Here is a 14,113-nt window from a genome sequence, read left to right as displayed (position 1 = left end):
AAGGCAACTTTTAAACCATTTAAACCTCTAAAGCAGATGGTGATCAAACAGGAAAAACAGAGTCTAATCCTCGACGAGGTAGAAGTGAACGTGAAATGATTACTGCTACACACCCAGATGGAGATAGAGTGGAAAGCTGCCAAAAGTCTGGCAGCAATTAGCTCACTATCAATCATTTTAACTGGGTTAAAGGAACAGTTCGACCCTAACCACAGCAGGAAACACTTTCACAATTGAAACGATTTATTCTGTTGAAAGAAGTGAACGAATATTTTTTTTACACTTTGTTTGTCACATGGCGCAATAGTGGTTAGTGCTGTGGCAGCAACGAGACCTGGGTTCACAACCCGGTTGAAAGAAGGGTTGGGTTAATTGCACACTCACAATTACTCGTAGGTTTGAGTGTGAATGATTGTTTGACTCTATGAGTCTCTCTATGGCCAGAGGTGCAGCTTGTGAACAGGCAGGGCAGGCAACAGCTTGGGGCCCCGAGCCGATACGGGGCCCCCTGACACTCGGAGTCTGAAGGCTGTTTTTACTGAAATGTGCAGTGAGCAGCCGCCTCCCCGTCCCCCTTAAACAACAATGACATGTCAGTAGTAAACCTCCCTAAAGGGGCCCCACCTCACTTTAACCTGTGTGAAGTTATCGTTCTGCAAGTTGGAAAATGAAGAGGATTATTTACAGTGTAATGCATATCTTTTTTACTCAGTTTATATATGTTTTTTTTACAGTATTTTATTGTTCTATATATCTATATTGTTTTATAATGTGGGTTCTTTACAGTGTAATGTATTTTTTTACTAAGTTTATATAGTTTTTTTAAAAAGCTATTTACAGTATTTTATTGTTCTTTACATTTATATTTTCACCTACTTTTTAATTACAAGCTTTTTCATGTTATTTCATTCATTTTTCGCTGGTGTCAGATTATTTATAACATAATGGTGATGAACACTGGTTGGAAGGAAGGGCCCCCTGGGAAGTTTTGCTCAGGGCCCCTACAGACCCTAGAACCGCCTCTGTCTATGGCCCTACGACGGACCGCCTTTCACTCCATGTCAGCTGGGATTAGCACCAGAGGCGGATAAAGTGGTAGACGATGGATTCAATCAATTGTATTCCGAATTTGGCTGATAAAATCAATACTTATTACTTATTTAGAGTGAAATGACCTTTTAAGGCCACATCTGCCACTAAGGTCCAGTTTAAGCTTCATTACCAACTAGGCATATGAGAATAATCATCATTTCATAATCATAATGACATCATATTCAGCTTTCCCATTCACGATGATCCTGATCAGGTTCATTCACCACAATCAACTTATTGTGAGCGTCTTTTTGTGCTGCTGCTGCTGCTGCCTGATAAAATCACGTATCCTCCCATTCCTTTCACCAGTCTGCATCTGCACGGCTCACCTTGCCCAGGATCTTTTTCCAGTACTGCCTCCACAGAATGACAGCGATCACAGCCAGCAGCAGCAGGATGATGCCCACCAAGCAGCCGATCAGAATGGCCGTATTACTGCTGTCGTCTTTGGCGACCGGAAGACCCGGCCTGGGAGTCACCGCTGCGAATTCAGACCCTGCAGGAGGGAAAATAGAGGATGAAATGTTTCTATGTGCTCGATTCCAAGAAATCTGCAGGTATTTATCGGTCTGATGTCATGTGCATGAAACATTGTGCAACACCGTCTCTGCATGTGGGTATGAGTTCACCCATTCACCGCAGTCACACAAACACCAGCGTAATTCCATCAGCTTTAATAAACATCTGATGGGGATTGTGTCCGTGTGAGTATTCATCCAGTACGACCGCTCATGTTCTCAGAGGCGACGGCATGAGAACCAAATGTGATCACTGTTTTGCTTCTCAGCACTCGAGTCAACTTTTTTATTATCCAGATCATCTTGCTATGGTTTTTTTTTTTCATGGTTCAAGTTGGACAAACGAGAGATGACAGAGTCAAGACCAAGGGTGAATTCCAATTCCTCGCTTAACCCTCAATCTTAACCCTCGATCTAAAAAATGTTCTCCCTCTAGTGCAAGTGCTGTCCCCATTCTCAGAAAAATTAAGTTGAGGGTCAAGTTTAAGGGCTGTATCGCCCTCAATATTGAGATTTTCCAGGACCACCCTTGGGAGCAAGGGCTACCCAGAATGCATTGCGTGTTTTGACATAACAAAGATGGCGCCGAAAGCAGCGAAACGAGTACGCTACAAATGAAGTATTTTCTTTGTTAATAGAGATATAAAAATGATGAAAACCATTGTATTATCTTAGTTTAGGCCCATATTATGGATTACTGACATCATTGATGCGTAACATTAGAGCTGAAACGATTAATCGATTAATCGATTATTAATCGATTACTAAATTAATCGTCAACTATTTTGATAATCGATAATCGGTTTGAAGCTTTTTTCATGATTAAAACAAGATTTCTGATTGTTTTAGCTTCTTAAGTGTGAATATTTTCTTTGTTTCTTTGCTCCACATCACAAAGACATCATTAAAACTGTATCAACATCGTCATTTCCAGGTTTGACAAACATGGATCAACGTTTTTTAACATTTTCTGAACTAAACGATTCCTCGATTAATCGAGAAAATAATCAACAGATTTACCGTTAACCAAAATAATGGTTAGTTGCAGCTCTACGTAACATTTATTTTTATTTTACCATCTTTTGTCAATAGTCGGCCGGTGCGGACAAGCGAAGTGAATATTTGTACGAGTATCATCTTATAACTAACTGACAACCTAATAACTTGACTGACAAACGGATCGTAATAAATAATCCTGACGTAAATGTGTTCTTCTTCTTCCTCTTTTTTGGAGTTGACAGACTGGACGCAGCTTTCGCGTTATTCTGCCCCCTACAGTCTGAAGACGTATCTGCATTTAAGGGGTGTCCCATTTCTAAGTGACAAAATAACCCTCAACACTTGGTTTTGAGGGCCAGTTAAGATAGGAATTGGAATTGGCCCCAATATAACAGAATAATAAGTGGGAGAAACAAAAACCAGACACAAACATGTATACATGGTGCTCTTATGTCCATGTATACATGTACACACTCACACACTGGAGACAGAAGAACGACCCATCCCCCACCTCTGCTCCTCTGTCAGTTTAACACCATGCTGATGCAGGTAATAAATACACCCAAACAAAGTCGCTCAACCACAGTCAGCACCAAAGGCAAAGCAGCATACGCGCCTACGGACAAAAAAAAACATCTCCAGCTTTTTAAAAAGCCTCTTATCATTCAGCTGTGGAGAAGACAGAGGAAATTTCCCTGGGAAAAAAAAAGACAAACATGCTGTTTGTGAGACCACAGGAAACCAAACTGTTATTGTACATGAACATAATGTGATGTAGCCGTGTTAACATTTTTTTTCCTATAGCAGGACTATATATCTCCACACCCATGGGACAGAGCCCGGTGCCAAAGCCCTGCCCCTGTAATCCCTCCTCCGTTATACTTCATACTCCACTGAGCAGTGGGACAGTTTTAAGATGCTGGAGGAAGGCCAGAGCGGACGCAGCCACTTCCCCTCCCTCAAGTTTATCTCATCCGCTTTGGTTTTGTTTTCCCAACTCTCTCTCTCTCTCTCTCTCTCTCTCTCACCTGACAGCGTCCAGTTACCGGTAGTGTCCGTCGTGAAGGTGGTGATGGTGGGGGGTTCTGGAGGAGCGAGGGATGGACAAAGGAGGAATGCATGAGAAGCGGTAGAAGATTCAGAAGAGAGAGTGAGGTGGAGAGGAAATCAGGGATAGAAGAATCCGGGCTTTGTTCTTTTTTTTTTTGAAAAAGCCAAAATATAATTGAAAAAAAAGTAAGAAGTGTGAAAAATATATTAAAAAAAATATGGAATATGTGCGTATGTAAACATCTGGCATTGGCTTAAGGCCACATTATACTTCTCCGACTGCGTATGCGTTATCCATCTGCGTCACCACGGAGACGCCTCGAGCCTTTATACTTCTGCGTCGTGGTGACGGACACGCGCTGCAATTTCCCGCCCGATCAGTAGGGGTCTCTGTGCAAGGTTGTTCTGCTTCTGACTACAGTGAGCAATGGCGTCCGAGAAAGAAAGAGAGAGAAAGACTGTTGTTGTTGAAACAGTGGCCGTTTCTCACTTTTCTGTGTGACGGAACGCAGTTTTAAGATAATTTGAGGCGACAAATTGGCCATTTAGAGTCTAAACATGTGCTGTGTGTGTTAAGATATGACGTATTTATAGTTTGGCAGCGACGTTGTCGGCGGCGATCAGCTCCGCGTCTGTGGACGCTCGGTGCTCACTGTGAGCCGGCACAGAGCAGCTTCGCTCGGCCTGTCCTGAGGACCAATCGCAGCTCTTGCCGTCTCCGTTGTCCCTTGACGGAGTGACGGACACTTAAAAAATATTCCGTGCAGACGGAGACGATGCAGAGGCTCTTCGACAGGTTCTGCGTCGACGCAGAGTCTCTGCGTAACCTACGCAGAGCACTTTACGCAGGAGTATAAATTGGGCTTGAGATTTAGCACATTTTGGCTTGAAGCCACAGGATTTGAGAGCTTGTGATGACGAGGGAGGCCAGTCAGACATGGGCCTCCTTTGGCACTGCCTGCCTTTGGCTCTGCTTTAGAAACATGGCTTGGACACACTGCCAACATGCTCAAAGTCATCACACACTGGGAAGGGAAGGAGATAGAAGAGCACAGTGACAAGATAGACAGAGTTAGAGAGAGAGAGAGAGAGAGAGAGAGATGAGGGACTTGAGAGGCAGAAGAGACCCATATGGAGGGTTAGATGAAACAGCAACAGCCAGGCGGGCGATGAATGAGAATAACTGAGAAATAACGCTCACTGGATGGATATAGAAATGATAAGAGAAAGACCACGAGCTATGGATGTAGAGCAGCAGGAGGAAAACTCACCAGAAGGGTCAGCAGTGGTGTTTGAGGAGGTGAAGTTCAATGTGGGCGAGAGGGAGGTGTGGTTAACGGGAGGAGGAGAGGAACCCATGGTAGGAATCTTGGGAGGATCAGGAGGAAATGAATCAGGCTCTTTCCCGTCCTCCTCAAACGGCTCTGGATAAGGATAAAGAAGAGAAAGAATGTCAATAAAAATGAACTTTTTTTTACATGCTGTTTCTTTACAGGGCAACGCACATGGCACAACACATCATCTAAGCCGTACCACAGCTGTTGGGAAACACCAATTGTGGTCACAGCTGGTCGCTTCAAAACCCTATTCATTTCAGGAAGCTCCATTACGTTTTTTTTTTTATTTGACAGCTTATAAAGTGGAGTAGCTGTTGCTGCATTTTACTTCTTGCAGACATATCAACAATGTTTTGGTTATTTCAAAAATGAGTTTGTGTCGCTCTGCTCAAAGGACGCTCTGGGAATTTAAACAGTTTGACAAAGAGTTAGAGCTCGGATCGGGCCCCAAAAATCAAGCCCGACCTGACCTGAGCCCGTTGTGTCCGAGCCCGACCCGGCCCGACACATTACAGGTGCCATATGTAAGAATGTGGCCAAAAAAAACTCCATTCAAATTTGTATGTACTTTGTACGTGACAGGGGAACATGGGACCCTTTTTTTGAAAAAGGGTAGGGTTAGGGTTAGAGAAAGGGTCCTATGTTCCCCAGTCACATACAAAGCGGGGAACATAGGACCCGGGGAACATAGATACGGTCCCAATGGAAGAACCAGGTCTACGGGGTCTAGAGGTTGGGCATAAACTGAACATGTTGTAGTTCTTAAATGTCATAAATGAAAGAGACTATTACTATTGTATATAGTTTGTCTGTATAAAAACCTTTATATGTGTTATTATATTCATCTTGTGGGTTTTTTTGCGGCTCCAAATTAATTTTTGGGTGGAGAGACGACAAAAATGGCTCTATTCATCCTAATGGTTGCAGACCCCTGGACTAGACAATGCAGGAGCACATAATATGTATAAAAAAGTGGATTTTGGGTTATATAAACCCATAAATACTACACAGTGTCCCTTTAAAATAAATAAACAAGCAACGCTAAGCCTGGCGGCCCTTATAGTACTCTGGGGGAAACCCTGTATACCCGGCTCGAGGATAATGGCGGGAAATATCGGCCCGACCCGGGCTCGACCTCGGGCAGAGAATCTAAACTCTAACAAAGAGTCACTGTGGCAACATTCATATATGACTAACTGAGTATATTAGTATTAGTATTAAGACCAGGACCACAAGCCTTACAAGTGCACAGACACAATTGTTATCACATGTCTCGGATAACTCCAGTAAATGGACCACAGCTGGGTCAACTCATTGCACTCACCTGACTGTGTGTGATTACTGTGCACTTTGTGGATTGTTATCTCGCCACAACTGACAGTATATTTGAGTCCAGAGGACAGTTTAATTAGACAGCAGTCTCAGCTGGCGAGCAACACAGAGTTTATCTACTCGACTTCCAATCAGATAGACATAATCTTTTGCGGGAGATATCACAACCCAATTACTATTTGCTGCAGTGATGTGTTTCAGCCTTTAAACATGAATCTATACAGTCATCGCAGCAAATGGAGGGAAAAACAAGCATTTTTCCAGGAAACAAAATGTGTCAAAAGACTCTTTTGAAAGTAAAACACCTCCATTACAACTGTTTTGAATCCTGACAGTGATAAAGTTGTGCGGTATAAAAAAAAAAAAAAAACGCTGATAAATCAAATCAATTACAGTCTGGAATGGGTCACATTACATCTGAGGAAAAAGCTAGCTCATAGATTTTTAGAGTTTCACTTCACTTGACTTTAACTTCAAGCATTTAAAGAATGCTGATTTGTCTTAAACCTACGCTATAAAAATCAAAGCATCTGTGCTAGAGAACACTGCCTGCTGGAGCTATGGAAACACATTTTTAACATTATGGTGGATGGGGGTGGGGGGGGGGGGGGGGACATGAATGCAATGTTTCCTACCAGAGAGGAAGGATATCTCACTGATGAGCAGCCAACTGTCAGCAAAGTAGAATTTGCAGCGGAGAATCTGAGCTGGGCGGCCGCCGAGTGGAAGAGTGATGGGTCGTGAGGACGGGTCCTTCAGATCCTCCAGGGGCACAGGCAGCATGAGGGAGGGGGAGGCCCAGGGCTGCAGGAGGCCGGGCTTAAACAGACACTCCACCTTACTGAAGACTCGGACGCCCTGGGTGTGGCGGTTGTTACTGTGCACCTGAAGGAGGAAGATGAAGAGGCCAGATGTGTAATCAATTAGATTAAATAGCTCAACCTGTGCAAACATCGGGAAAACTAGAGGAAAATCATTCATTATTCATGGGAGAAGAAGAAGAAGAGATTCAATGGACGCAAAAAATTCAAAGAAAAACACAGTCCCATTGTCTTCAGACTGTTATTGCTTTGGCACAACCCTGAGCAGAGCGGGAGCACAAATGAACACATTTAGAACACCAGAGGGAAGAGAAAAGAAAGTGTATGACAGAAGACCGATGGAGGTAGTAGAAGATGTATATCTCTCCTGTTTTTTAAAAGCAGGCAAAGGCCAAAGTGAGGGGAATCCATAAAAGCTGATTTAATATACGAGGCATCATTGTTGCTGTAGGGAGGAAGAGGGGCATGAGGAGAGGAGACGGAGGAAGATGGAAGGTGTTCAAAAGAGCGAGTGATGGGTCTAAATTATAGATCGAAGGAATAGTTAATTAAGTAGGAGATGGAGATAGCTTTTTTTTTTTGGTGCGAGGGCTTCTCTGACAGGTTCGCTATTAACCTAATATTCATTATAATCTTATCCACCCCTAGAAAAGCCAGAAAAGGTCCTGAAGAGATAATAAAAAAAATACACACACACTTCCCTCGCCCTTTATTTGCATTATAACTAAATGTACAAAAACGTCATTCTATACTATGTCGTCCAAAATTTGAAAAAAAAAATTTGACCCAAAATTTTTCGTCCAAAATTTTACCAAAACGTCATACTATACTATGTCATCCAAAATTAAAAAAAAAAAATTGACCAAAAATTTTTCATCCAAAATTTGACAAAAACGTCATACAATATCATCCAAAATTTACCCAACATTTTACAAAAACGTCATACTATACTATGTCGTCCAAAATTTGAAAAAATCTTTGACAAAAATTTTTTGGTCCAAAATTTGACAAAAATGTCAAACTATACTATGTCATCCAAAATTTAAAAAAAAAAATTGACCCAAAATTTTTGGTCCAAAATTTGACAAAAACGTCATATTATACTGTCGTCCAAAATTTGAAAAAATCTTTGACAAAAAAAATTTTTGGTCCAAAATTTGACAAAAACGTCATACAATATCATCCAAAATTTAAAAAAAAAAATGTACCCAAAATTTTTTAGTCCAAAATTTTACAAAAACGTCATACTATACTATGTCGTCCAAAATTTGAAAAAATCTTTGACAAAAAATTTTTGGTCCAAAATTTTACATAAACGTCAAACTATACTATGTCATCCAAAATTTTTAAAAAAAATTGACCCAAAATTTTTCGTCCAAAATTTGACAAAAACGTCATATTATACTATGTCGTCCAAATTTTTTTTAAAATCTTTGACAAAACATTTTTGGTCCAAAATTTAACAAAAACGTCATACTATGTCATCCAAAATTTAAAAAAAAAATTTACCCAAAATTTCTGGTCCAAAATTTTACAAAAACGTCTTTCTTTACTATGTCATCCAAAATTTTAAAATATATTTGACAAAAAAAATTTTTGGTCCAACATTTTAATTTTTTGGACAAATTGAGTATAGCATGTTATAGCAACCTAAGGCAGAAATTTCAATGAATACAAAGTGAGGACCGGCCAAAATATCCTCACTCTGTAAAAATGACCTCACTTTGTTGGTTAAAATCCCTCACTGGTCCTCAGTATGCCACACACACACACACACACACACACGAGTCAGCAAGAGCAGCTGCACCTGATGCTGCGTTAGAGTGTAACGGATTCTTTCTGGAAAGGGTGAAAATGGACCGTGTTATTGTTGGTGTTGGGGACTAATAAGACAACAGAAGCAAGGTAATACACTCCTCCTTCAGGGAATACAGCTCCAATGACCTGCACAAAGTTTATCTTGGGAGCACAACACTGCATTCATTATATTTCACTTGCTCCAACATGGATCCAAGCTAAATTTTTTGGATTCCCTCTGATCTTTTCATTTCTTTGCTTCGTCTTAAACACATTTCTGCATAAGCTACAGAAAAAGGGACAGATGTGGATCTTCACATCTGCAGATCACAGTGTGACCCAAGTCTGTACTTTAACCTTTAAAGTGCAGGTTATGGCTGACAAAAGGTCAAAGAGCACATTTCCCTTTGGGGAAAGCCATTAGATGCAGGTTAAGAAACTCCTGGCCTGCAGAGACAAGTCGAGCCAGAACGGGGTTCAGGTTCCCACTCTTTATTTATTTGACCTGTGTGTGTGTGTGTGACATATCCGCTCTGCCGAGCACGGTGCGAGTCAGCTGAGGTTAGTGTGGGGAAAGCCACTGGGGAAAAGGCAGGAAAAACAGGATAAGCCTTGGAAAAACACTTGGAATACCGCAGGGAAAGATGTTTTAAAGGTAAATGAGAAACACCGGAACAATAACGAATAGGTGAAGAAAAATAAACACTCAGAAAGACCATAGAGAAATGTTGGCTGTCAGTCAAAATTAGATTACTTGTCGTTTTGTAACACTAACTGGTGATTGGTGCTGCTAAGTACGCACATGTAAAGAGTCAATCCCACCCAAAAACCGAAATTCCAACCCATGTCAGACGAGACAACACAGTTATAACTCAAACTGGGTTGCTTCATATTATTATCTCCCCCGTCACTACATAAACTAACCCCAAAAGCCACAAAGAGGCACAAACAGACTGATGCAACTCAGAGAGCTGAATACAGACGCATTGTCTCATCATCAACAACAACAATGGCACATTAAGACTAATTAAATGACTGCAAAGCTATTCAAAGTTGGTCTGGTTTTAAACTCGGCTGCGGTTCGAGATTTTCTGAGGGTGCAAAATATGAATGATATTAAAATACTTAAATCAAGTCAAGAGTTCAAAACACCAAGGAATAACAAATAAATAATATCATTAATTTGGCGCAATACCATCAGTGTCAGTATGGAACATCATGATGTTCAAAAAACTGTTCTGTAGTATGAAACAAGAAGACACTTTTTGACTGTTCAGATACAGAACAGGAAAACATGGCGAGGCTCACATTCCTGCACAGCGACACACAAAAGGCCCTGGGGTTGATCATGAGGTCTGATGTGAGATGAAACAAAGTGAATGTGGAGTAAACTCGTACTCTCTGTAGATTTAGCAGAACCTCCTGCCTTAAACCAACATTTTAGAAAAGAGGTTTTCCCTAAAAACACAGAGAGGGAACCAGAGAACGACGATGACATCTTTGATTCACAGGCAGCCAATGCTGACCGAGGCTGCATTAAACACCAGCCCTTCAAAATCCAATCCTAGTTTGTTTGCTCGGAAAGTCCAGTTTGTTTGGAGAGTGCGCAACCGAACTCTGATCTGCACCAAAGAAGCGAACTCTGGTCCGCCTAAAAACGTAGTTCTCGGTTCGCTTCAGGTGAACCAAATGCAGGAAGAGGAGTCCATTGTTGCAGTGTGTGTGTGTGTCGTATGTTCACAAAAAAACGATAGGATTTGATGCAGCTCCATGTTTTGAAACAGAAGTTGTCCTGCATTAACCAACAGACGAGAGAGTTTTCTTGTTCATTGTTGTGTTGTCTTCTCCTTCAGTAATTCTTGATGCAGCGCCGCCTCAGGCGAGTAGGGGAATACGCTATTAAAAGGTTCGGTTCATTTCACTAAAGTGCGAAACTCGGACCGGCTGAGTGTTGCAACCCCCAATTGAACTGAGTCCCCAATCATACCGAGACTAGCGGAGACTATTAAAGGGACACTGTGTAGTATTTATGGGTTTATATAACCCAAAATCCACTTTTTTATACATATTATGTGCTCCTGCATTGTCTAGTCGCTGTATAATAGTTTTTGTTTCATTTTCGTAGTGTTTCAAAAAGTCATGTAAAATAACATGGTCGCGGGCCGCGGTTGCATAGACACTGTTAGCAGAGAGACGCCATGTTTCTACGGGAGCCTGTAAGGACAAACGCGAGAGAACAAATCAAGCGTCTCTTTACTTGTAGCGGAAGTCCCGCCTCCTCTCTCTCCGCTTCGTCTGCTACGGCCGCGGTAGCTCCGCCCTCTCCCTCGTCAGCTTCTGACAGCTCTAACCCGGCCACGAAGAGCTGTCCCTCGTCCTCTCCCTCTGGTTGTCTGAATAAATACTAGAACCTCATCTGCTGACACGGAGAAAGACGACGAGGACGACATTTGACCGGCTGAGGACACCGTAGCGCTCAGGGAAGGGAGGGGGTGAGCAGAGGAGCAGTTCGTTGTTGTAAATTTTAGCCTCTCCTATAGATGTTACTATAAACTTTAAGCCTTGTTCTTATTTGCCCGTAGTGTAGCTCTGAATTTTTGTAACCTTTGCTGGCTGCGGCGAGCGTCAACTCTTCATTTTCAATGGAAGGCTGGTTCGCTTGTACACACATTTGCATGACTCTTCTGTCCCGAGAGCACTCACATGACCTTATATTCATGGAAGGAGATTTTTACCAAGTTACAAAAAGATGATGGTTTTTGCCGTAGGAAGTAAAAAAAAAAAAAAAATCGCTTTGTGAAGGGCAAAATACAGGGGGAAAATCACAAAATCACCTCCTGGTGATTCTGGTGGATTAAGGGATGTTTGTCCCAATATGTGAGATAGATGGACAGTCATTTTGAGACCATTGTAAGCGATATGCGGAAAGTTGTTGTTTACTACTGTTGCTAGGCAGCGGACGTTTATCCAGCAGCACGAGTTGAATATTTTGGTCATACGCCCTCTGTTGATACTGCAAAGAACAACATGGTGAGTGTGAACGCCTCCGTGCGTCTGCGGAGCCCCCCGCGCCGCATCACACACGCGAGTATGAACGCGTGAAAACGACCTGAGATTCTAGTGGGACAACAGTGACCTGCATCGCATTCAGCGCCACCTACCTGCATGGTGTGGAAGACGCGTGGTTTCTCAAAGTGGAACTCGATGTCCACGCTGCCTTGCCCGAGAGCTTCCCTGCTCCAGCCCAGGTAGTCGTAACCGGGCCACACTCTCAGCTCCTTGGTTTGTATGAAGTCATCTCCTCCCAGGACGCCGTCGCACAGCTGACCCAGGCCTCCAAACTGCACCCTGCGCACACACACACACACACACACACACACATGACCACACACATCATGCTGATGTAATGCTGCACGCTAAGGACATTCATTAAGCAGCAGGCAAAGAGGAAAAATAAGCATTACACTTCCTCTTCTTCTCTTTCACACACTAACACAAACCTCCCCGCACACAAAGCAACACAACAGGATTAGCTAATAGGTCCCTTCACTCGTGGCCCTCTGAGTCTCTCTATCACACACACATCTGCTACACACACATCTGGATTACATCTAAAGTCTTAGCTCACCTGCTAGCAAAACATTTCAGCCCCATTAACTGCACAACGCGCCTCGCACCATTCCCCACAGTTCCTAGTTCACTCTCCTTCGCGCGCTGCCAAAACATTACAGGCAGGAAACTCGCCTCAAATCCCAGAGCAACTCAAGAAAACAATGTCATTCCCGTTCGATTAGGCGGACACCAGAAGAAAAAAAAAAAGTGTGATGCAAAGAATTTTTGACCGAAACACATTGTTGCACTGCTTGTTAATCTTAATTATGATCATATTTGCCAAAGCTTTGTTTCAGTGAACAGCACATGGCTGCAGTATCTGTACATTTGCAAGAAAAAACGTGGAGCAGTTTATGCACATTTTGTGGGAAGCGAGATGCATGACAAACATGTATTAAAGTGTTAATCAGGCCCAGAGCGTCTGTATATCTTACCCTTGCTCGGTGCTCCCGTCATAGGTGGAGTCATTTAGGAAAACAGGGATGCCAGGCAGGTGCATGACGTGACCCAGTGGTGCTGTGTAATCCTTCAACCCATCTGAGTGACAGAAACAGTAGGAAACATTCAGCATTAGTCAAGTCACCGTTGACACAAAACACGCTTTTTGTAGTTTTCTGTTTGAGAAAACACACGAACAAGCAGAATCTGAAACACCTTTAATTTGCGATGCTTCTCGTTTTATTTATGAGCAGCTCGGGTCAGACTGAGCCAACATTCAAAAGTGATCACTGCTGCGGGGGGCGGGGGGGGGGGGAAACGGCTACAGCTGCCTTTTAAGCAGTAAAACAAACGTAGACGTCTGTCGATCAGGCCTGAGCAGCCAGAGACACCATTAGGTAGTGAAACTTAAGCCTCTACACTCCAATACACACCTAATCAGCCCAGTCTCTCAGAGCAGAGGTGACGTCAGAAATACAGATTACAGTCCACCATTCTCCTTCCCATAATAAACAATTCGTCACATAGGATTAGCAGTGTGTGCGCGCCGTAAGCTCTCGTTGCACGCGAACGAGTGCCTCTGAATGCGGTCATCCACTCAGATGTGCACCCTCATACAGGTACACGAGAGTCGGGCTGGGCCATATCAAATGCAAAACAATAAACACAGGAAAGACATCGCGCCGCAATAGGATCTAATGCGAGAGGCTGAGACGAGCGCTTACAACTCGACATGCTGTAGATTCCACGTAATCTCTGGCATGTGGATAAACTGAGGTGCACTGCCTTACTTTCCCCCAGAATCCACACGAGAGCATATTTTAGAGACGGTCTTCCCTAAAGACACAAACCACAAACTGGGGCTTTTAGCCTCGGTGACAGCTCTGATTTACAGGCAGCCCGATGCTGTCTGAGGGAGCAGAGGAGGTGAGCAAGTCATAAATACACAGTTAGTCAGAGTTGTGCTCCGGGAAACAGGGAGACCAACCCCATTTATCACCGTGTGGCTTCTTTTATCCAGGCAAACTCCACTGAGACTATAAATTTGATGCAATTCCTCAAACTGATGCAAGGGATGTATGGCAAAAAAAAACGCATCACTGTAATCATTACCATA

At 42.8% G+C, this 14,113-nt stretch overlaps 1 protein-coding gene across 4 annotated transcripts in view; it reads right to left on the bottom strand.

The window, feature by feature from the left end:
- ddr1 (discoidin domain receptor tyrosine kinase 1) overlaps positions 1-14,113 on the bottom strand; it is a 63,985-nt gene that overhangs the window by 13,634 nt on the left and 36,238 nt on the right. For 3 of the 4 annotated variants that reach the window (XM_083888898.1, XM_083888900.1, XM_083888901.1), the window contains exons 7-12: positions 12,993-13,095; positions 12,108-12,294; positions 6,964-7,213; positions 4,931-5,083; positions 3,638-3,694; positions 1,422-1,588 (exon numbers count right to left, since the gene is read on the bottom strand). In XM_083888898.1, coding sequence (XP_083745024.1) covers positions 1,422-1,588; positions 3,638-3,694; positions 4,931-5,083; positions 6,964-7,213; positions 12,108-12,294; positions 12,993-13,095 — 917 coding nt within the window. The remainder of the gene's footprint in view (positions 1-1,421; positions 1,589-3,637; positions 3,695-4,930; positions 5,084-6,963; positions 7,214-12,107; positions 12,295-12,992; positions 13,096-14,113) is intronic. The other variant, XM_083888899.1, reaches the window with a different exon arrangement.

The sequence above is a fragment of the Microchirus variegatus genome (genome assembly GCF_963457635.1).
Source record: "Microchirus variegatus genome assembly, chromosome: 1".
Taxonomy (NCBI): Eukaryota; Metazoa; Chordata; class Actinopteri; order Pleuronectiformes; family Soleidae; genus Microchirus; species Microchirus variegatus.
Note: the sequence above shows the minus strand (reverse complement) of the source record. Positions and strands in the feature narration are given on the sequence as shown.